Source organism: Macrobrachium rosenbergii, chromosome 30 (genome assembly GCF_040412425.1).
Source record: "Macrobrachium rosenbergii isolate ZJJX-2024 chromosome 30, ASM4041242v1, whole genome shotgun sequence".
Lineage (NCBI taxonomy): Eukaryota > Metazoa > Arthropoda > Malacostraca > Decapoda > Palaemonidae > Macrobrachium > Macrobrachium rosenbergii.
In genome coordinates, this window is record NC_089770.1 from 1,498,485 (window position 1) to 1,523,260 (window position 24,776).

Here is a 24,776-nt window from a genome sequence, read left to right on the forward strand (position 1 = left end):
ATATAGAAAGTTATTAGAAAACCAGAAAAATTAACAAATAAATAAATCAATAAAAAAATTAAGTAAAATATTAAAATACAGGTTGAATTGGTATTGCATCTTCGCTTGAACTTCTAGAAGAAGTTGCAACTTCACGACATCCACATTTTTATATCTGCAACTTTAGCCACTCGGCCTAGCTGTGTTATTTTATCTATAACTTTAGTCACTCAGCCTAGATGTGTTATTTTATTTGCAACTTTAGCCACTCAGTCTAGATGTGTTATTTTATCTGCAACTTTAGCCACTCGGCCTAGATGTGAAGTCCAAATGAACGAGGCTGGAAATCCCATACAACGGTTTTGGAAAGCTCAACAATTTATTGCACAAGCGCCGTAGAACGTGCACGTTCCGTTGGAGATGGATGTGACAGAAAACAGCTTCTGGGTGATCGCTGTCATGCCTTCGTTCCTGATAAGCCTTGCGGAATGTATGCCGTGCTTATTAGAGAAAAGGAGCCGTTTCTAGAGTTAATTCTTTCATTTATTTTCATTCATTTGGTATCAGAAGTTGTTATATTCAGTGTTTTTTTCGTAAAAATATGCGGAAGAAAATGCTTCTTCTTTTATGTATCTTCTGGATTCAGAGGCTTTTAGTCAACACCTAATTATCCAGTAAATTGATTGAGACTTACGATTTCTGCTCTTATATGTTTTTGTATGCTCAAGAAATTTGAGATATATATCATGATAGCTTTGCGTCTATAGCTTTTTTTTTAAGAGCCAGACCCAACGCATATTACGAATGAACGTTAAAATCAGGTATAGAAGTGATAATACAAATTGTGTGTTATAAGTGGGAAGGCATTTCATAATTTTTTTGTATTTTTAAGTCCAGAATACATGGATACATAATTTTGGTATTTGTATGTCCAGAATATCCTGTGAGGAAAGATGTAAAATAGCAATACTTCGGCAGATAAAGAAGAAAAGTAGGGAGAAGGATTAGGAATTCTGATTTTCAGTGAGGAATAAATAGATAGATAGATAGATATATAGATAGATAGATAGATAGATAGATAGATAGATAGATAGATAGATAGATAGATAGATAGATAGATAGTTATTTAGTTAGATACAGATAGATAGATTACCATTTAACGTGGAAGATAATAAAAAAACGGTGACTAAAAGCTTAAGAAGGGCCGTTACAAAGGCTTCAACACACCCTCGACTTCCAACCAAACCACATCAAGAACAACCTTCTATTTGCAGATCTATCGAAAGAAGAAACTGAAAATAGGATGAAATTTATAAAAAATTTATATTATATTACAGAGACATTAATAAACTCACACACAAACACAAACAAAGGAAGAATAGAACGAGGATAAATGGAGGAGCCGTTACATTAGCGGATCCTCTCCATTACTACTACTACAACTCCTCGAAGCCATTTCCCTTGCAGTTTATCGTTAATTACCCTTCCTCCCCTTCGTAATAAAGCTTAAATCGCAAGTGACGACCATCTTTGAGCGATGAACCAGATGTTCAGCGTCAGACAGGTGGCTAAATACCTATTTGCCCCGAGAATATCGGGTAAGTTTGCCCGTATACCCATTTACCCCGTTACCTAACGCTTGGGCAAGACTGCGCTAATCATGAGTGTTATTTTATTTTTTGTATCTATTTTACGTTATTTTGGGTAATTTTTTTACGTTAATTGCATTTTTGTGGGTTTTTATTAAGTTTTGATGTTAATTAATATAGCAGTAAGTAAAATAGGCAAGTTTAACCGTCCCTTACTAACGTAGGTTAGGTAATGGTTGAACTATTGATTTATCTCATTACGATTATCTCTCGTTAATTATATATTAGTTACCTTTCCTTGTTAATAATTGTGACGCATTAATCATCTTGTATTAATTATAATCTCATTAATTGTCATCTTTTAATTATCATTTCTCGTCAATTATTATCTCAATAACTGTCAACTCTCGTTAATTATTATCTCTCGTCAGTTATTATCTCAATAACTATCATCTCATTAATCATCATCTCTCGTTATTTATTACCTGAATAACTATCAACTCATTAATCATCATCATCTCTCGTTAATTATTACCTCAATCAGCTCTCGTTTATTATCATCTCAGTACGATCATTTCATCAATTGTCATCTCGTGTTAATTACACCCTATCTGACCCAGTAGGGTAGGGGCAGCCCTGGCCAACCTCCCAACAGTTATATAGGCTATAGGGTTGCAACCTAACCTAACCTAACTTGGAGTGCTTCATCTGTACTGTGTGACCACTTTAACTTTACCTAAAGATTTTAAAAGTTGAATTTAGAGGATATACGGCCTAATCTAACCTAATTGGTGGGGCACTGGTCCGTATGTTGGCCTTATTGCTCATAGACTTCCGTTATCCCTGCTCCATGTGGTTTTGGGTTAAGCCAGCCTTGTGATGGGGCGGGCTGTATTGTCCCTGCATACATTTACTATATTGCTTGTCCTAAGAATCCCAAGTGCCTTTTCGTAGTGATGAGTTTTATGCGCCTTTTGTTTTCCATGAAAGTGTTATGTAATCATTGCTATTTGCATGTATTTATGTTAGGTTGTTATCAGAAATACTCTTGGTACTAAATTCTTTGAAAAATGCTATGGTTAACGTCATGGAATGGCTATCCTCTCATAACTTGTTGATTCAGATTTTAGTTATTAAGGGTAAATTTCAAATTAAAAACTTGAAAAGCTGTGTAATTTCCTCTGGAATCAATATCATATACAAATAAGTCAGCACAATATTGGTTTTTCAAATGAACATCTTTTCGAACAATATTTACTTCATGATATGATAAATTGCTTTAAATGGAATTCCTTTCCTCCTCCACAACCTGCCCATCTCCCCCCCATTTCATGTACTGCTCAAATCTGTCTCATATTATGCAAAACATAAAAAAAAAATGATTAAAGAGTAAGTTTGAGAATGTATGGCCCTCTGGTGGAACCACTCTATTCATTTTTGAACCATCAACAACAGTGTAATTTTGATTCAAGAATTGGTTAGCTTCTTGACACAAGGTTGGCAATGCCTGTTTGGCCAGTAAGCAAAAATTAAATAAAAGGTATGTATTTGTGGAACATGAACTTTGCACTGCTTTATTTCGTAGCGTAATTTGTACCAAGATATGTTGCTACGCAAAAATAAAAGGGCGTCACATGCAAACTGAAAGTCGTCTTTTATCACTTGATTCCAGGTTGAAGGATAGCTGACATAACCAAGCTGAAGATTTGCGTCATACTAAAATTAGAATACGTAGTTGCCAGCTTTGACTAACAAATCATAGTTGGAAAGTTTGAAAATAACTCTGTGAAAGAATTCACAATGAATGGCATCAGTGGAATAAAAGTCGTACAGAGCAATTCCCAGGAGGACCTTGCTTCGATTTTATGGCATAAGATAGAAAGTGGGAGGTATTCGGAGGCCCTGGACGAGATAAAGGACGAGAAATACCATCAGTATCTTGTTCACAATAGCTTGGAATTGGTGCCAGCTGTGTTAAAATACCTGCAGGAAGATCCTGTAGTGGAAGGAGAGAGATGCGTGGAAGACATTCTGATGTACATTGCTTCTGTCTCCAACGGAAAAGAAGCCTTGATCGTGTTCTTGGAAGAGCTCGAGCTGAATCGCTGTGAATCGTACTTCAGGGTCCTCTTGAAGCCAATGCAGACTCTGCTCTTGCGTGAAGTGACCGAGAAGACTCGAGCTGCCATGTTTTCGTGGGTGTTCAACACACTGTACTCGCACGTAGTAACGCTTGATTTGCCAAAGAATTTCAACTTGGAAGGGGAAGAGAGAAAATTACTAGATCTTCAGCCGGAAGTTCAGGAACTAACCAGAACGCTGCAGTGGTTAACAGAGTTTTATGTCGTGTTTTATGAGAAAGTTGTAAGCGGGGAGTTAGTCTGGGGAGGCAAAGTGAAGAATTCTAGGCATTTTCTGGGTTTTTTCCTCTTGCAGCTCTTTGACAGGCCCTTCACTTATCTCGATGTGTATTGCGCGGAAGGCGAAGTGGAGAGTTCTTTGTATCGTACATGCCAAAAACTTGCCTGTATGATTGCTCATCTCTTTGGAAATTCGTTCGGCCTTTTTGATCACATTTCTTGGAATAGGTCCAAGACAATTTTAGCTTCTGATGAGAAAAGTGACGACCGTGTAGAAGACAGTGAAGAAGGTAATGTTAAAGGTGATGATGTGGAAGACGAAGATAAAGAATTGACCGAAAAGTCGGAGGGAAGTGAGAAAGAGTGCGTTTCTCAGCTGTCGTTAGCCTGTTATTTTTATTGCATACTTAGCCAAGATATGGCAAGCGACTTTGTTCCATTTGTATATTCTCATCAGTATGTGTTTTTGAATTGTCTTCCTCTGCTTGGTCACTTACTAGAAAAAAAAGATGACGCTGCTATTCACAAGGGCCTTATGTTATCCAAAGCATTGTTGAATAAGATTTTAGAGAGTTCATTACCCAATGAGTGTTTAGAAGCTAAGGCACACTCTTCATTTCCTCAGCTTTTGATAAGAGTTATGACTTACTGTGACAATTTAGAATTGAGAAAAATGGCCCTAGACATATTCCGGCCCTATCTCAGGAAATTTGACCGTTCGGGCAGAAGAAACCTGTTAAAGTGTCTCCTTGTGTCAGTGAAACATGCTGGTGTACTGGGTGTAGTTATCCATGAACTGAAAGAAAATGTCTCACAATGTCTTAATGAAGAAATGATGGACGCAAACTTTTGTGGCCACAATTTGGAGAAACTTGTGTTGCTTGCATGTTCCCTGCCAGACGGCGAGACGACAGATTTACTGGAGTGGAGTGACAGTATAATGGCAGCTCTGAACTTCTTGATATTCCTTTTCGTACGAGACAGAGAGAACAGGACTTGCACGAAGAGGCTGGTGCCTATTTTGCAAGAGGACTTCTTGGCAAAGCTTCGGAGAGGTCTGGAGCTCTCTCGCGCTCACTACGAGCTGAAGTTACGGGAGTTAGCCATCCCCAGAAAGAAGAGAGGCAGGACAGAAATGTCTGTGTCAGTCGGAGGTGTGATGCTGCCGAACATTCCCCCAGACCAAGAGGAGAAAGTTCTGAAAACCGCCCTGTGTTCGTTTGATATGATGCAGTGCGTTTTAGCGAGAGTTGATCAAGTGGTCCATGACATTTGTAAAGGTTCTTGAGGGGGAGGATATGGTGCAGAAGTGTCTTGCATATTAATCCTCTCTGAACACAAGTAACTGTCCATTTTTATTTCTTGTGTGTTGTTCTGTAATTAATAAAAATCATAAGTGTAAACTTTTTCCGGAGATCAGTATTTAGACCTTTATTATAATATTGTTAAATGCATCTTAATCATTTTCAGGAAGGTAATTCTATTTTACCAGAAATAAGTTCACTTTCAAAACAATGTTTAATGATCTCCAAATTTAATCATATATCCATTTTTTCAGCCTTTGTGACTCCTTATAAATTTACTTTTTGTAATAAATTTAATAAATGCTTAATTGAATTTGGTTTCCCCCTGTTTATGAAATGTTCATTACGTTCGTCTCTGTGGAATTCGTCAAACGCTCTCAAAAAGAATTACACTCAATAAATATGACTTGAATTAGAGAGCTGAAAAGCTTGATAAAACTTAAAAACTACTTTTACCTAATTTGTTTTTTATTTCATGTTTTTGTCTTTGAAAGAATAACATTTTGGGAAGTAAGTTTGATACAAAAATTATGAAAAAAATCTATGGGTGATTAGTTTTACAGTGTATTATATTTGACTGGAGAAAGAATGATGATTACATAGAATCATTTCAATAAATGGTTAACTTTTGATGTCAGACTATAATTTTTAGTGTTACTTAAACAAAATAAGATGATCCCTCAAGATTATGCCTTGCATGGATCTTTCAAAAACCTCATTGTTCCCACTGTACTCGACAGATATTTCCTTGACAATCAGTAAGCTAAAAATGCTTCAGTACAGCTGCACAGTTGAGCTTATTAACTTTAAAAGTCACAATGCAGTTGTTTTGAATTCCCTTGAATAATCACAGCAGCTGAACAGTGCTGCCTACTGAATAGGCATTATTGAAAAATAAGGACCTTATTGGAGTTTGTTATTATGAATTTCTGGTCATAAAGAGAATTGTTTGAATGAATTAAGCTTTTGAGGCAAATATTGTTCAAGCATAAGATGGTAAGTCAATCTGTCATGCAGTGTACCCATAGCCAGTTGTATAGGCTGATTATAATCAACGTCACCCCTTACAGGAGATCAATAAATACTATACTGTACATAATTAAACTTATTTAGTAAATGGAGGTAATAAATAAACATGAAAAGCAGAAAGGATTATGTAATGCATTCATTTTATCAACTATTGGCCCATCCCTAAGACCCCAGCCTAACTTTGCCTAGGTACCAACCTTCATTGTCCACTCACTTCAAAAGTCAATAAAACTCATCCAGTTCAAGGCATGGACACAGTTTCCAACATTTCGTTAGTAAATACACCCCCTAAGGGGTTTGCATCGCCCCTTTGGCCCCTAGTTGCAACCCTTTTCATTCCTTTTACTGTACCTCCGTTCACATTAACTTTCTTCCATCCTACTTTCTGCCCCTCTCCTAACAATTGTTTCGTAGTGCAACTGCGAGGTTTTCTTCCTATTACACCTGTAAAACCTTCTTTACCCTCAATTTTCTTTTCAGTGTTGAATGACCGTAGAGGTCCCAGCACTTGGCCTCTGGCCTGTAGTGTATATTCCAATCCTGTTACTAGACACAGCCTAGTTAAACAGATTTCCCTCCTTAGAATACCCCGATAGTGTAATGTGTAGACTTATGGCAAGCAGAATCAACAAGTCTGGGTAGTTTCCACATTTCTGATGTGTAGATGGTCAGCAGGATTCCTTTCTGTTATGAATGAAGAACATTTTGACAGCTGAGTTATATTCAACTCATTATGGCATTTCAGTATTTTCAAGTACGCTCAAGAGAATAATACTAATAATAGAATAAACAAAACTGACTGTATTCAGTACTATAAGTAGTGATAGGGTTCCTTGGAAATTGTATTGCTGGAGATATACATCAAACACACATAAACCTTATGACCATTACAGTTTCTCTGGGGCAAATCTAGATAGACAATTTTTTTATAACAGTTGTCTGAACATTTCTTTCTGAACCTTCTCCCTTAGTTTTATTCTACACTCTGGCAGTCTTCTCCTCTCATCTCTTTTTTTGTTCCCAGTCTTATAAACCCTTTGCAATCCTTATGGTAATGTCATATATTACCTAATCCACTTCACACCTTTGTGAAGCCTCGCTTATTTGTTGTACGTAGTCAGATTTTACATACGCCTAATGGTTGTGAATTATCAAGTGCATTAAAATCATTTTCAGGTCAAGTGAGGAGAATAGAAACTAGCTCAGCAGTATTTAGCTCAGAATCTGGGTCACAGCATGAAGGGACAACACGTTCGGAAAAGAGGGCCGATCACGAAGGGGCGACGCGCTCCGAAAGGACTGCGGGTCCAGAAGAATCGTCGCAGCAAGATTTAGGCAGCGGTTTTGAATCGGCGCAAGAACAGGAGGACCCATTTTCTGATGCTGCGGATGCAGAAGATCAGCTCAGAAGGGAGATTTTAGACGCTTCGCTTCCATTCGTTCACTCGTTCGGATGGTCGCAAGATGCGCTTTCTCAGGGTAATGGTGCAGCTGTTTTTGTTTAGTACAGCACAGTCTTTTGTTTTTTGTCAGTGTAGATGAAGCAGTGTTGTAAGTACATGTAGTATCAAGAGAATCTGCTGAAAGAATCACAGAATTGAAGACGACTGTTTAAGGATCATGAATTCAAGACCTATTCTAAAACGAACTCTTTTGTTTTCAGGGGCTGAGAGTCTTGGTTACTCTGGCATGGCACACGGATTGTTTCCAAAGGGTGGCGTTGAACTAGTCAATCATTTTTATGCCACTTGTAATGGAAGATTACAGGAATTTCTAGAAAAAGAAGTTGAGCTTGCGAAAGAACAACCTGAAATGTGAGTATAATCTTAGTAGTAGAATCGCTGATGTTGTACGATGAAATTGTTTACCACAGAAAATCAAGCACAGATATTTTAATCACAGTTTCATGTACTAAAGTCACAAAGAACATACTTTAAAATAAATGTGTTACCTACTGTTTTCATAACAGCACTGGATACCAGAGTGAGAAAGAGGAATTCAGTCTTTGTTAGTCTTTATCTCCCACTTTCTTCACTAAGCAGTTGCATTTGTCACTAGATGCGTAAGCAGTTGTTTTTGTGATTAACCAAATAAATTACCAATGTATGTACTGTATTTATATTAATGCTTAGTACAACCACCATTTATTGTTCTGCGGTCTCAGTAAGGCTTCATACCCTCCCAGAAAAATTTAGAATGCATAAAATGTATCAGAATAATTTTGTCTTCTCTTTGATTACAGAAAGAAAGGAACCACAGCATTCATAGCTTGCGCTGTAGAAGAAAGACTTCGAATGAATGTCGAGTACCTTGATATTTGGCATAAGGCATTAGCTCTGCATGCATCGCCTCTCAACGCCCAGAAAGCTCTGGAAAATATCACTGCCCTAGTCGACCACATCTGGTATCATGCCGGTGACCGTTCGACAGATGTATGTATGATGTTGGATTTTGGTGTGGTTGAAACATTTTAGAATAATAGTTTATGGTTGACTTCTGAGCAAAATTTTTTACATATTAATTGCCTGCAGATGCTAGTGTATTGATTTTTATAATGAATATATATTTTATCATTCACAAGTTACCTTAATCTTTGTAGTACAGGCAATCAAGTAAAACATCACCTTAATCTTTGTAGTACAGGCAATAAAGTAAACATGTCCCCTCTTTGCCTAAGGGTTGCTGTGTAAATAAACTGTGTACTTACACAGTAATCATGCAAAGTACTAACCAATTCTTCCCTAGAGCCTACTACTTTGTTGCGAAGGGAGTTAATCATTGGAACATTTACCAGAGGAGCTTTTGTTCTCTTCTGAGAGATTTCCACAGACAGCTGCTGAATTCCAATTGCTCTCGTCAACCTCAGTGAACCCTCCACTTACCACAGCCTCAGGAGATGGGATTTTATAACTCTTCTTTGAAAACTGAATCCTCACCATAATAGAGGACTTTCAAACTGATATCCAAAGAACAAGATTGCAGAGTCTGTCATCAAGAACTGTATGGTAGCCCTGCCCCAAACTTCTGTTCAGTGTGAAACATCGACTCTATTTCATTTTTTCATTGCAGTTCAACTGGTACACTAAAAGAGGCATATTAGCTGCTATTTACAAAACGACAGAGATCTACATGTTGCAGGATAAATCAGCAGATTTCCAGGTATGTTTTATTGCAGATATTTTTCCCTCTTTTTTTAGTGAGTATGTAATCACATGAAAATTGGCCTTGTTGTCTACTAACTCCCAGATCTCTGTAACATCTAGTTGAGCCATAATAGATGTTCTCATACAAAATAAAAGACCTTGGTCTGTAATTTTTTTTTCTTTATTTTTGCTTATATGAGAGGCTGAGCTGGTTTTAAAGTTTAAACTGCTCTTTTGTCTGTAACTGTTGAGCAAGGCTGTAGATAAGGATTCTGTCGTTACATATACCAGAGTCTTCAATTTATAGTCCAACCCATGATGAACAATCATGTTCAGCGAGGTATAAGTCTCTTAAGAAAGATGAGTGTTTGAGGTGTATAATTAGAGATTGCAACAAATCTTTGGCTTTAAAAGCTCTGAAGAAGTAAACAGAAGTTTTGAAAAGCTTCAAAATTAGCCGTAGATCTCATTAAAACATCTTAGATACTAAAGTTTTCTACAAGTCTCATTGGAAGCAACACTGCTGTGATTGTTGCAGCTGACACCTTGAATATTATCTGCACTCGAGTGGATATTTGAACTCATTCTCCTTTGGCTTGTTTTCTTGTTTAATTATCTCGTCAGACATATGTTTATGGGAGCTTTGGTGATGATTGACTTGTGATATGTTGGCACTGTAATCCCATTCTATCTGTGGTGTTTGAGGTCACCCACTATATTGAATAGTGTGGCTGAACTCCTTGATAATATTGTTACCAGGCCAGTTACTCCATATTTTGCCATGTTTAGAGTTCTCAAAATAAGATGTTCTACACTTCCGTCGTATGATGCTCCAGCTCACCCCTATTTTCTTCTGTATGTGTGATGTCATTTTATAAAAGTCAAATGGATGAAAAATAAGTGACATTTAAAAATAAATCTGCGCACTCACACATTTCTCAGAAGAGCAAGTTGATCTGTGGGAAGTGTACCTTATGGACAGTATCCTACAAATCTGTAGTCAATCTCTGTAGCTGGAGCACATTCAAAGAATTCTCTTGTTTATTATTGTTAGTCAAAGACCTTAAGAGACAAAAGCAAATGAACTACACAGTTGACTTTGAAATTAAATATTTAATTAATTAATACTGGTGTGATTCCAAACTCCAGCTAGGAATAACTGCATTGTTATATTTTTCTCCTGTCTAAATACATTCTGTTCATAATCTTGATTTTGTTTCCTTTTTCATTTGTCTTTTAAAATTCTTCTGTTATTTAGTTGATTCATCTATTAAATACATAGGTAAAACAATGGTTTGTACTTTTACCACAATGTGAAATATAAAAATTTTGTTAATCGCTCATCTATAATGATGAGTATTCACAAAAATGTGTACTTGTGTGAAATTTATCCTTGTAAAAATAACTTAAATCAGTTTTTAATCATTTCTGTGTAGGATACCTGGGCCTTTATGAATCGTCGACTGTCTGATGTCCACGCTGTTGGGAAGTGTGCTCGGTCAGCTGAAGCCTTCACAGGAAATTTTGTGAACTTTTCAAAAGCAGGTCTTGCCACAGTGAGTAGTAAGCGAAGTTTTAAGACAAGAAAATGCCATGGTATTCTTTAAATTTCTTTTGTGTTGCAAGTTACTGGTAAGGTAAATTCTGTCTTCCTATGTGAAGAAGTTGTATACCAAGTTCTGTGCATCTATCAAATATCCATATATTATAACTGATTGTTCATTATTTTTAATGACATCCATTTATCATTACAAACTAAATTATATTTATATGATGACGGATCTGTTATGTGTTTGGAATCTATAAGTCAAAGTATGCATTATTCATTCTGTTACCAGTGACCCATGAACACTGATTGGTTGGACTGAGATTTGTCAGTTTTGTACTCTTCCTAAATCTTATTTTTTGCTGAATACTTTTTTCGTCCTTAGTATTGATGATTATAAAAGGAAATTGAAATTATGGGAAACCCATTATTTTATAGTTGGGAAAAATATAAGTAAACAGTGGACTCACACAAAGCACACATATTATTTCACTTTATCTATACTGAACAGGGCTTGTTGTCTAAGTTCTTTTTTCTTTACTGAGAGTTGAGTCAGCAGATGAAATATGAAATAATAAGTCATTCTCTTCAGTGAGTGCATATCTCCAAGGAGTGAGGATTCCCATATTCTCTTCTTCTTAAAAATCATACCTAGTTGTATGGAGTTTTATGCTAGATTCACCATTCATACACCTCATCATTAACTTTATGTCTTTGCGTATTGTTAATCTTGTGTTTTTGTATTTAACGTTAGGATGTGTAGATAATGTACTGGTATCCCTTAGTCCCCTGTTTTAAAAATAAGAAACGAGAATATGGAGCAAGCTGTTCATCTATGCAATTCAAAGATGTCACCATCTATTAAAATTATGTATTACTAGTTTTCCTGTGCACATGTGAATCAGTGATGGATGAACATTTTTTGTTAAGGGGATTTTTCGATTAAGCAAAAAACTGTTTACAGAAATGTGTAAATCTTTCGCATAATCTAGCTTTACATAGCCTAGTTGTTTGTAGTGAAGAACATAACATATTGTATCATTGTATTTTTTTTTATGTGCTTGTTATGCAGCACATTTTTTTTTTAACGTTAGTTTAGACCACTGAGTTAATATGAGACATGAAGGATTGCTATTTAAACTCTCTAAGAATTTAATTTAAAGACATTGTAAATTATTCATATTAATCTTGTCTATAATTATGTGTTGAAATTTTCTCTCTGGAGTGTTTCACATGTAAAACTGTATCGATAAGTTTTCCAGAATTTTATATCATAAATTTATATCTTTCCAGGCCCTAAACATCTTGGGAATGAATGCCAGAACTCGCTGATCACAGAACCAAGGAAGATTTACGTAGATTTTACTCTGCAACATTTTTTTTATGTACATCTTGTATGTAGTTTGTGTTAAATATATAAACATTAGTTGCTGAAAGTTTCGCTGTATCCTAAATCTGCCTCTCCACCCATCGCTTCTTTCATTATCTCTTGATTTATTTTGATCAATGGTTGCTGTTAACAGGTCAAGGTATCCTTATGTTACTCTTCATCTCCATTAATCCTTGTGTTCTGATGAGGCTGCTTAGTGCTCTTCCAATTCAAGAAAATGTAGAAGGAATTAAATGTCTTGCAAAAATGACAACGAGGATGTAGTGTCTGAAAGACTGAGATGGTTTGGACATGGCGTGAGGAGCAGTTAGTCAGTGGAATAGTAGATGTGGAAGTAGCTGAGAGAAGTCTTGTATGAAGGCCCAAGAAATCGTGACGAAAGGGGACGGGTGAAGACCTAGACCTAATGGGAAAGAGTGAGGGAGAGAAGAGAGTGGAGAGAAACTGTTTCTTGTTTAATGCTGTAAAAGAAAAGAAGCTTGACTTGAAATGTTTATGATGATTATGATGGAAAATAACTACCATGTTTACTGTGCCTTATACGCCTTGTCTAACATATGTTCTAATCATAATTCCCATGGGAAATTTTTTTTTTTTGTTATTTGAGCAATAATTTAATGTATAATCAGAGGTTTAAAACTAACCTACAGTGATAGTGAATTGCATTATGAATAGATGAGTTTTTAATAAGCCTTGCAAATTTTGCCAAAATTAAAATCATCATCCCTTTCAATATTGCTGGACAGAGAATAGTTATACTGTCCCCATCCCAGTACTCAGGAAGGATGTGTACTTTAAAATATTGACCAGAGTCAGGTACTGTATAAAACCACGATGACATTTTGTAGACGCTCAAATGCAATTTTCAATTAACCAAGAGGTTGTGAATTCTATATTACTGTATAATGTGGCACTTATTCAAATATGGTTACTGTCAGACATCTATGTTTTGTGATGGTTGACTTTGAGTGCAAGAAACAAGAGAGAGAGAGTGGGCTGTTTAGAGAAAGAGTAGAGTGTGTGTGTGCGTAGAGAGAGAGAGAGAGAGAGAGAGAGAGAAGGCAGCAGGAGCAATGAAGAAATGCAAAATCAGTGGAGGAAAGATAAACCATTTTAGGGAGGTTACCAATACTCTGCAGGAGAGACCATCTAGTTTCATCTACCCTACACCTGAGTTATATGAGTAACTCTTATATACAGCTGAATGAAAGGCTAATTTCTCAAACATTATATTTTGTTTGATGTGTGTAGACCCATTAAATTTGAAAACACTACATTGTTTTCTATACGAGGATCATAATATTTCTGTTACAAACTGTGCCAGTGTGAGTTCATGTACACATCTTGAAGTCTTACCAGGAAATTTTGGGTCAAGATTGCTGTCATAAGGAACTCTTTGATATTCAGAGCCCGCCCTCGAAGGAGTAGAGAGCAAATAGCAATATGATGGTGCAATCTCGTGCAATAGGAATTAGTTGATAGTTTCTCCATACTCGAGATAAGATAAGATGTCAGATGATTGCGAATGAGCAATAGAAGATTTAAGATTGTTGTCCCACAAAGTAGAATTTATCAAGAAATATAAACATAATTGAGTAAGATGGAAATCAAAAGAAGGCAAGTAATTCATGTATAGAATTATTTTAATGCCAATACAGAAAGAGAATTGTTATCATTCATATTTGATAAGAGACAAGATTTAAGGGCTCGAATCTACGGACTGCAGTGAGATAAAAACCATTAAAAATTAGCTTCTTAAGACTCTTATCTTTTATTTTAATGCACTGTACATTAAGAGTTGTTTTCATTCACGAGATTTAATAAGAAACAAGACTCAAAAACATAAATCCACGGACGGCAGTGAGATAAGAACCATTAAAACCTGCTCCCTGAAGGTGGAATCCCCTCCGAAGGGTTGGCAGCCCTGCTAATGTTTTGGAGTAGAGTGTAAGATGGCCACTTGAGAGTCTCGGATTTGTTTACGTGCCTCTATCCCCCGTCAAATGGCTGTGTCCTGCCCAACATGGAGACTCTCGACTAGTCTCGAGGAAAGATGATGAAGAAAGTGAGCTTGTCGCAGCTCCTGAGCCGCAGCAGCGCCTCCGCCTCCTCCTCCTCCTCCTCCTCCTTCGGGAGGAGGAGGGCGAGCAGTGCCAATGGTGAAGTGTTGTTGGTGGTGGGGGGCGGCGGCGGCGGCGGCGGGGGTTCCGCCCCTCCCACCGCCCCGACGTCTTCTTCTTCCACATCCTCGCCCTCGCCCCCCTCCTCTTACGATCCCTCCATCATCAGCAACAAGAAGAAGTCCAAGAGCGGCCTCCTGCAGACGCTGAAGAAGAAGATCGCGGGCAAGTTGGACACCTTGCAGAACGCCACCTCCTCCTCCTCCTCCTCCTCCACCACCACCACCCACAACACCACCAACACCCACAACACCGCCGCCTCCACCCCGAAGAAGAGCAAGAGCTTCGAGGGCCTCTCCAACAGCTTCGGGGAGTCCTTCTCGCAGTCGGTGAGCGAGGAGTCCTCCAGCGATGGCCTGAATGCCAGTGGGGGCGGCGGCGGCGGCGGTGGTGGTGGTGGAGGGGGAGGAGGGGTAGGGGGCCAGCAGCAGCAGCAGCCGCCACACAAGGGCAAGCACAGCAAGCGCCGTGCCATACGGCCCATGCAGACCACGGTCGCCCGCCAGAACTCCTCGTCCCACGTCCTGACCGACTCCGAGTCGGAGGCGCTGCTGAAGCTGGGCCACGGCGGAGGAGGGGAGCTGCTGGTGAAGTCCTCGAACAGGATCAACGAGGGCTCGGCGGTGGTGGCGCCGCCCCAGTCCCAGTCCGTTCACAAGTCCAGTTACATATCAGACTCGTCCTCGACGACGGCTCTGTCCGGCAGCCTCAAGACCAAGTTTGGCGGCGGCGGCGGCGGGCACGACCACCCTCCCCCTCCCAAGATAAACGTTCCCCAGGTGTTAGTGGAAAACGTCAGTGGCGGCGGCGAGCGGCCGGAGTGCGTGACGAGTAGGAGTGCGCGGCCGAACGCCATTTCGGAGACGTCGTCTCCCCAGTCGAACAGATCGGGCTGCGGTGACTTGTGGGAGTTACAGAGTTCGAACTTAGACGCCAGCAAGAGGAGTCTCGCGGAGGAACTGTTCCGTCTGGCCAAGTACGGATGGTATTGGGGACCAATCACGCGAGCCGAGGCCGAGGAGAAACTGATGGACCAACCAGACGGGGCCTTCCTAGTACGAGACTCATCCGACGACAAATACCTTTTGAGCTTGAGCTTCCGATCTTTCAACAAGACCTTACACACAAGGATTGAGCATAGCAATGGTATGCCGATCTGAGATCATGTCGCACCTTGTAACGCCGCTTAGTTGTAAGGGAGCCTAAATGGTCGAGACGAACTGCGGTTAATAAAGTTCTTTTTCAGGATTTGTCATGTGGGCCAGTTGTCATCATATACAGTATATATGTTTCCTGTATATCAGTTTTTCCTTTTCCAGGCTTGTCATTGTAACGCCGGTTGTCATAACCATATATATCCTATATATCAGGTCAAATATTGAGGTACATTATCGGTATTTTTCAGAATTATATCCAAAATCTTAATCTTTCTTATGCCACTGTAGTTATTCAGCTTATTAGGGTATAGGCTGTAACATTTTAATTTATTTTCTTACAGAGAATGCATAGCAATAAGCATACCATGTTTTTTTATAATAACAAGCATTTCCATTAGCCCTGTATAAAATCCAGTATAGCTAACCCCATTTTTTTCATGTTGGTAAAATACATCCATTATAAAGTAAAATTTGTTAAAATACATACAGTTTCTAAGTAAAACTACACTATTTTACATCAACCCTGATTTGGGACATTTAACCCACGCCCACCACATCTGCGATCGGAATATTGTTATAGTGCTACTTGAAAGTGACTATTATTTGTGAGGAATCTTATCTACTGTCGAAGATAGCCTTTATCTCCGTGCCAGTAGGCGAGGAGATATGTGCTATCTTTAACAATAGGTAAGTATCCAAATGATAAAATTTGCTATAAGAATTTATATTTTCTGGTATATTTATTATTTAAGTAAATGAGGCGGCTAATGAATTTGACAAAGCCAACCATTGTTTTTTAGTCTGCATTCTGGTTTCTCGGTGAATTTGTTACCCAGCCATAACTTACACGTACTCAAATTGTAACGTACGTGATATCAAATCATATATTGACCTGACTGTTCTCTACATAACCTGCCAATGTAGGGTTGTTAAATTCCAGATTACTAAATGTGCTGGATTTTTTAACATTATTACTTTTGATGATAAGGATGGCGATGCTAGACTATTGATAAGAAAAGTAGGTTCATTTTATTTCAAATAGGATAGAATGACCCTAGGTGATAGTAACTGTGCAGTTGACACCATAAGCTTGAAGTATTGTTGATAAATTTAGATTCAGATGTCCATAAAATGGCTATCATTGATATTAGTCCAAATATGATTTCAAAATTACTTTTTCTGAAGTTGCTGGTTTTGTTAATTACTGATAAATTTCGAGTATTAGTGGACACTACAGAATCATTTATGGCTCGTGCTTAACTGTCCAGAATGTCACCAGTGATGAACTTATTCATGAAACGTAAAGTAATGGGTTTATAATTAAATGATTGTCAAGTATTTAACTAATTGTATAGTATTTGTGTGCAGGTGTAATAGTCATGATTGCAAGCGCTGCACAGGATGACTTGAGGCCATTTTTATCAATTGATTTTCATATTAAGAATCAGCAGAACAACTGTACCCAGTGCTTGAAAAAAGCTAGATTGGAATAAGAAAGTTTATTTTTAAAGAGTCAGTAAAACGAGCTTCTGTAATAAATGGGTTCTCAGCAAGGGCTATGTTGCTTCAAGATTCATTGTATTTTTTTGTCAGTTTATTACTAAACCCCAACAGAGGAGTGTTTACTATTAGATTTTATGTTTGATCCTCAACGGAAGGATTGCTGTGCTAAAGTACAGTAATGACGAGCAGTGCTCTTGTGAATTGGCATATCTTTCAGCCACTTGTTGAGTCACCCCTTATCACATTGGATGAATTGTTGTAGATTATTTTATGGTAGGATATTTGAAGTTAGGATATTTTATTTTACTGAGAAAAATAAAGTTGAAAAGGCAGTCACCTAAAAGAGCATATATATATATATATATGTTTTTGTCCATCAGTTAACTAAAAACGTCATAACGCTTTCATTTTGAGAAACTCATTGATACAGTAGTTTGTGTATTAGTTTTCAGACGTCTAGTGCTTTCCAGTTAATGGTGATTTATTTTATCATGTATCATGTTACATTTGCTTGATACTCTACTGTTGTACAGTTGGTCCACATTAGTTTTGACATTGAAATTTTGGTTAGTGCAAATTGTAGTAACATCAAGTGTGTGTTTATATGAGATTCTCCAGTCTGTAAATTTCTTCGATACCATATTGTGTGAATAAGCTTTTGAGAACTTTTGTTACTGGTATATAGACCATGGACCAGTTTTAAAAATGTTAAAATTCACATACAGTACTATATTTGATAACTGGGTGACATTTTGATTGAATCTTTATTTTATATATATACAGTATGTTATTGTTAGTAGAGGTTAACTGTTTCGGTTTCGTCAGATAAATTATGCAATTTTGTCCATAATAGAGTTACACAGTGGCTCCATGTAGTTATAAGTAATGTTTTTTTTTTTTTAAGTTTAATGATCATGATACAGTACAGTAATTATTTTTCTTGAGGTTACAGACCTCAAATAGGCTGACAAATCAGTCTCCACAAGTCATTTGCAATGTGATAGTTATAGTTTATGTATTTTACCAAAATTGTTAATCTTCACTACATAATTCATGTGTTAGACAAATCTTTTTCCTTGAATATTTTCACTTTAATTTTCTAGTTTCAGTAAGAAGTTTTAATTTTCTTGACAGCTTATCTTGTGATGTGTTTGGTTAATTATTGTCATTGTTGGAGCGTAGAATTTTTCATTTCCCCCTACCTATTCCCTTCAACAAAGGTAAGGGGCCCCTCGATTGGAGACCAGGTTGTTGGATGTAGGACAACAGAAATGATTGTCCAAATATGGTGGTCATAAGCTTGCAGAACCCAATCACAAAGCTAGGTACTTCAGGCCAAAAATTCGACCCTGTGCTAATCTGACATGCTAGCTTGATGTAGGATGCTGAGGCCTGATTTACCAAGACACTGGAACACTGTCCTAACCTCCATTAAGATATTGGTGAAATTCAGGCCTCTTTTACAGCTAATGTACACTGGAATCATAATTAGGGGGCTCACAGTATGACCTGGCTTATTAACCTCTGGAACCAGTACATCTTTTCTGATTTTAACAAGACCTGTGATGTTCCCAGTCTTCTTCTGTCTCTTTGTAATCGGCTCTTCTTACGCATGCTCTGTATCTGAAGTCTCCAACACCATTTCAGTTTTACAGCCCTGAATATTTTAAGTGGCGCCATCTGAAATATTCTGTAAGTGGCGTTTAGCGAGATTGCCGAAGGATCGTGGTTGGTAAATGTAAACCTTACCATTTCGACTTCAGCATCTTAGGTATCGAGTTACTAGCCCTGCCAGGACTAATGGTATAGGAATATCTGTGGTGAGTTGTTCTAATTTTGATGTCATGCTAACTCAGCTGATTGTTCAATCAATCTCTTTTATTGAGTTGTTCTAATTTTGATGCTGTTGTGTCGTTAATCGATTGTTGAATCAATCTCTTTTATTCTTTTTATTCTAAATCCTTGTCTGTCACTTATCTTTCTCTTAGAAGTGCACCTGTTTGGTCTTTACTTGTGTTTTCTTCAGCTGCTGGCCGCGTCCTTTCCTTCTGCCTGTGATAACGTTTCCCTTTCTAGTTCTGTCATTGTTATGGAATCCTTGCTTGGTTCTAAACTACCTATTTGACGGTCCAAGGCTGTACCTTCTGGAATTGGTATTGGATCTGTCGAGACTGTATCTTGTGAGGGGGTGTTGTCAGGTGTTGCTGGCATATCTCTCCCCGTGCCTTTCCCTGTTTTCTATGGTGCCTGGTGGCATTTCATCTTCACGTGCTCACTCGCATTGTGCCGTCTCAGTTGAGTCACAAGAGTTGTCATTTTTCTCAGTTCCCCCTTCAGTAGAGCAGGGCATTAGTTCCGCAAAGTCGCCCTGACTTTCTCTAGTGGATTGAAGCAGAAGAGTCTCCTACTATTTACTGGTACTTACTGGAAAGTTGCACTTCTCTCTCCTCATTAGAGGAAAGCGGTTCAGTAGAGACTAGGTCTGTTTTCTTCAAACATTCTGCTTCCTTAATTCTTCAAAGAAACCCAGTTTTTCTCCTTTGATTAGAGCAGTTGAAAAAGTAAGTTTATTGAGAAGGGTCCCTTCATGTTGCTTCTATTTCATTCTGACTGAAATGAAGAGGTCTTCTCCGCAAAGCTGCTCTTCACTGCACACATACGAGAGCCTTCTTCCTTGAATGGAATCCAACTTATGGTGGTAGTAATGTACTCCAGATCAGCAAGAATGTTACGGGTTTCATGCAAAAAAGCCTTTAGCTTGATTGGCTGAGTGGATTTTGTCTAGCTGCACTACCCACAATCCTCTTTTCAGTTTGGGAATCGGCTCTCTTTAAGAGTTGGTAAGATTTGTCCCGAATAATATAAATTTTCATAACAATATTTATTGTTTAGACACTTCCTTACTGTTAAAGTAGACCCCACCCAACCTCCCCTCAACTTAGTGGGTTGTCCAGAAAATTCTGACAAGAGTTAAAACATTCGGAACACACCTTGTGGAGAACAGGTATTTTTTCTTTGATTCCTATGATACTGTTGTTTTCCTAAGTCATCCTTACTGGCAGCGAGTTAGAAATGGCACTTTAATAATGATTTTTGACAGTACATCAATCAGCTTAAGGCTTAAGGAAGTGCTAGCTGTTTCTCTTCATGAGTAGCAACCAGCTATTGTCTGGTGATGTGCTCAAGACAATCATGGACTATATTTTTCCATTCAGGGGTATAGGTATATATATGTATGGTTGGTAATGGCTTCCAGTTACTGCTTAAGTGTATATTTGGTTCCTGATAAAAATTATATTCTTTAGATGGGGTGTACTATGTCGAGATTCATTGGCATTTGATTTAGATCTGCAAATGCTTTTCTGTGGAGACTGATTAATGTACTGTATTAAAAATGTAGATTCCAGATTAACGTGGTTCTCCCTTGGAAGTTTACAGATAAACATTGTTAAAAAGAACCATTTCAGGAATAGAATGTACCACTTTTAAAACTCGAATGAGTTCCGTAAATAATGAAAGTCTAGAAAGCAATGTTGACTTGATATAGGTATATGGTAATGCTTGTGAAATACAGCTGTAATTCAATTTTTTTACATTCTGAATGTGGAGAATATGTTAATTTTAGTTGGAATAATTTGGAGTTAAAATGTGTACGTACAAGTACCATCCTACTTACAACCAAGCTTGGCTCTGACCAGCCGGTAGTAAGTCAAAATGGATGCAAGTCGAACCTTAGGCAGTGGTCGACATACTGGGTATGGCATAATATCAAACTTTTGCTATATAAAGTACCTACATGGTACTGTAATGTAATGTACAATCATTATATAAATATTTTCCCATAACGTACTTTCTGTTGATGTATTTCAATAATTTATTTACATAATGTATATTACTTAGGGGTAAGCATTGAGTTACAATAGGGTTAGCTTCTTGCATGCACGTCGAAAGTCGATTTTAACGTAAATCAGTTTGCAATTCAGCCTGTGGTACAGTTGATGCTGCTGATAGGGCAGGGTACCTCAAAATGATGCTTCTTGACTGATGAGTGAACTCTCCCGATTTGGCTCGTTGCTGAGTAACTCAGTGGTCACCTGTTATACGGCATGCCAGAAGCACGGTCGTGCGTCGAGCAGGTTGTAAGTCGGACGGTACTTGTATACGTTTAACTGAATGCGTGGGTGTTTTGCCAATAATTCTCCTTTACTCTGTCTGTTTATTCAAGTTATTGCTGGAAAAATAATGTCCTGCATTTCACGATTTCAGGTTGGTTCAGTTTCTATCCTCATCCGGAACATGAGGGTCACACTAGTTTAGTTGGGCTCATAGACCATTGTATGAGTCACTCGGAGTCAGGAGTTTTCTGCTACTCTCGTGCAAGACTTCCCGGGTCGCCGTCCTTTCCTGTGCGGCTCACAAAAGCGGTATCTAGGTTCACTCAGGTAAGAGATGGGGTTGACTTTATGGTCGGGCATAGTTTGGGAATGTTGAAATAAAGAAACTTGATGCGTGCGTTTGACCATGATAATCTGTCGGTGTAAATGTGGTTATTCGGAAGTTCAGTCGTGGAGCGAATGCCTTTTATTTTGTTGTTTTTGTTGAGCTGGCAGGCATGAATCGTTTCATTGTTTGTTTAACTGTATTTTACTTTATCATATATGTATTTTAATTATTTATCTATCATAGTTTATTATTTACTTTTCACAGACTAAATATTACTTACTCTTCACTTCCCTCAGTCTGGTCATAACATTCTATGGCTTTAGATTCAGGTTGAAATTTTTGACTTGTTCTGTTTTTTTTTCAAATAATGTTTCATCACATTGATTGTCTCTGTAGCATTGAAGGACATAACAGAAACTACAAAAAAAAACTAACATAATATGGGAGGCATGAGCAACAAGGTATAGAATCATGTACTTAGAAGGTTAATCGTATACTTGACCAGCTAAAGATAGATTCTGATGAGTATCAGAGAAGGACAAATAGAAATATCCATACATTTGGCCATCTCAGTGCAGATAGATAAGCATCTAGACAAGAATCGAGATGATGAATACTATTGTCATGAAAACTTTAAATAAAAAAGTATCCAGTACTAGTGAGGATTAATTCAGAATGGTTGGTAGCTGTTTGGAATACGGAGGCTACGTACATCTTTTCTTGCCCAGAGGTTCAGCAGGACCATTGATGTTTTCAGATCAATACTAAATGAAGTATCACAGTCGGGTCTGTCTATAATATCTGTCCTTACAGACAATACAGTTGAATACTCCAGTCCTAACATAGAACTGGGATACATATTCACGCTTGTAGGCAAAAAAACTGATTTAGTAACCCTACATGTATTTTTCCATGAGTATGAGTTGTTTGGTCATAAAAACTGGATTGTTTGATAATTTTTTTTTTTTCATTTATTTTTATTTAATTATTTATATTTATTTTTGCTTATTTATATTTACATTCATTTATTTATTTATTTTTTTATTCTTTTGCCATCTACAAACATGCATATAGTTTGAGAGAGGAAAGTTAGTTCATAAGAGGGAGGTGACGTCTTGAATGAATAATTACTCTCGAGATGTGTGCCATCAAAAGATTCATGCCTAATAAAAACGGCACACCAATTTTTTTTTTTACCTAATTGAAATTCAGGTTTGGTTTTATGTTCCCCTCAGAAGAGTGTCATAGTTTTCAAGTGCCATCTTGTTTGATTTGATTTTTCTTTATTTTTGTGCACAGCTAATCCATCAAAATAAAGAAGCAACTCCGATAGAGAATTCTTACCTCCATTTAGCGTAAAAAATCAATAACAAGGTCCCAAACATGTCGCGAATTTCGAGGAACATCACTGTTTTCTTAACTTTCTTAAAGTACTGTAAAAGTTCTGTGAAAACTGCTAAGAAATATCTACGACGTGTTGAATGATTGGAGTTTGTTTTGTTACTACTCTATTTGTTCTCTGAATATCAGAAAGCAGAGTTTTCTATTTTATTATATGGTACTTGGGGATTAATTATATACTTTTCCCACGGAACACCTAATCATTTTCATTTCCTGTCGTCAGGACTAGTCGTGTGTTAATTGGTGACCACCATGATTGTCATTCCTACCTTATCTCTCTCTCTCGCAGGTCCGGTCTCTACAGTACCTGTGTCGCTTTGTGATTAGGCAGTACACTCGAGTAGATCACATCCAAGCCTTACCTCTTCCAACAAGAATCAAAGGGTATCTAGAAGAAGGACACTTCTAAGCTTGCGACGGATGAGTGTGTTCTTTTGTCATCAGTTCATATGTATGAAGCTTGCTTTTGTTACACTTTCAACCGTAAGTGGAGGCGCATGTTCTTTTGCCTTGAAGCAAATGCTTTGTGATTTTTTTTGATATGTGGGTGCAGTGAGGTTATTGACTCTGCCATTTTTTTTTTTTTTTATTTTATCGTTTAGCCTCAGTCTTGGAAAACGACGAACTCCAGTTGCATTATCAGTGTAGAACATTTTATCATTGTTTGGGGAGATGTGACGTGTATTTTTTTTCTTCTCCAAAAGAAACGCATTTCAAGCTCAGCAAAAAAAAAAAAATAAATGCTTTCAGTATTTCCTTTATTTATTTGCTGCACTTATTTCTACAGATAATGATATGCTTTAGGTCTTAAGTCCCTGTCTGTCTTTTTTTTTTTTTTGTATATTTTTATTCAAGACTTTATTGGATATATGTTGTTAACTCTTTCAAAGTTTTTGTGTTGCTTAATATTCTAGATGAAGCCTGTTTTAAGGTCAACAGATGTATTTGATTAGTCAGTTATTGTAATGTGTAAAAAAAAAAATACAGAATTGATACCTATGAATAGTAGATCAGTTATGCAAGTTTAAAGGTTGCAAGAATACCAGTGAAATGTATATCTGTCTATACAATCATGAAAGTGTTATATATTGTATATAAATTTTAAGAAAAGCTTTGACCTGTGGTTTTATTTTCCAAGACTAACTTTACAGTTGATATATAACATTGTATTGTTTTCAGGGAAGAAATGTAGAATCCTTATTATCAGAGATATCTTTTTTCATTATACTGATACCAAGAAATATATCAATGTTTTTGTAATGGTACAGAATTATAAAACCCAAAGGTGCTGAAGTTTGATAGTGTAATGTAGCAAATGTTAAAAGTGTTGTTGGTTTTGGGATACTTTTGTAATTTGCTTGAAGATTTCAAATGTAAATGTTGGGAGATGCAAACATGTATGCTAAGATAACATTTATGGATCATGTATTGTCTGCTGAATATATTTCATGTAATGAGGGAAAGGTAACTGAAATAGACCAGAGTCAAATAGCGAGGTTCAAAGTTCCCTGGCAGAGAAGGCTAGGTTTTGACCAGAGTCATAGTTACTGCATTTAGACGAATATGTCAGTGCTATATGTGTGAACGAGAAGTGGATATTGTAAGAGAAGAGTTGAAGGATTTGGACAGTATAAATTAGGAGACCACAAGAGCAGAAGGTAAGTAGAAGGCAGGAATCATTGCCACTGGAGCCTGAGGAGATACTTCAAAGAACTTAGTACCACTTACTATGCACTTTGCAAGGCACACTGT

General features: G+C 37.5%; 2 protein-coding genes across 3 annotated transcripts; both read left to right on the top strand.

The window, feature by feature from the left end:
* The first annotated feature begins 1,398 nt into the window (after window positions 1-1,398).
* LOC136854900 (ubiquinone biosynthesis protein COQ9-B, mitochondrial-like) lies at window positions 1,399-12,379 on the top strand. 2 transcript variants are annotated; one of them, XM_067131434.1, is made up of 7 exons: window positions 1,399-1,577; window positions 7,438-7,740; window positions 7,925-8,075; window positions 8,504-8,693; window positions 9,331-9,420; window positions 10,841-10,960; window positions 12,244-12,379. In XM_067131434.1, exons 1-7 carry the CDS (start codon window positions 1,517-1,519, stop codon window positions 12,280-12,282), a joined length of 954 nt encoding a protein of 317 aa, XP_066987535.1. In that variant the 5' UTR covers window positions 1,399-1,516; the 3' UTR covers window positions 12,283-12,379. The 2 variants fall into 2 exon arrangements, with proteins under 2 accessions (XP_066987535.1, XP_066987534.1); XM_067131433.1 differs by lacking the exons at window positions 7,438-7,740; window positions 7,925-8,075; window positions 8,504-8,693; ... (1 more) ...; window positions 10,841-10,960; window positions 12,244-12,379 and adding an exon at window positions 3,241-5,540 and having other exon boundaries at window positions 1,402-1,577.
* Window positions 12,380-13,437: 1,058 nt separating this feature from the next.
* LOC136854901 (suppressor of cytokine signaling 6-like) lies at window positions 13,438-24,141 on the top strand. Its single transcript, XM_067131435.1, has 3 exons — window positions 13,438-15,666; window positions 21,447-21,622; window positions 23,314-24,141. The coding sequence occupies exons 1-3, from the start codon at window positions 14,394-14,396 to the stop codon at window positions 23,431-23,433; spliced, it is 1,569 nt and encodes a 522-aa protein (XP_066987536.1). The 5' UTR covers window positions 13,438-14,393; the 3' UTR covers window positions 23,434-24,141.
* Window positions 24,142-24,776: the final 635 nt, after the last annotated feature.

Coding starts and splice junctions, on each gene's coding strand:
- LOC136854901 (XM_067131435.1), top strand. CDS start 14,394: ATGATGAAGAAAGTGAGCTTGTCGCAGCTCCTGAGCCGCAGCAGCGCC. Junction 15,667..21,446: donor AAGGATTGAGCATAGCAATG/GTATGCCGATCT, acceptor TCACGATTTCAG/GTTGGTTCAGTTTCTATCCT. Junction 21,623..23,313: donor CGGTATCTAGGTTCACTCAG/GTAAGAGATGGG, acceptor TCTCTCTCGCAG/GTCCGGTCTCTACAGTACCT.
- LOC136854900 (XM_067131433.1), top strand. CDS start 3,369: ATGAATGGCATCAGTGGAATAAAAGTCGTACAGAGCAATTCCCAGGAG.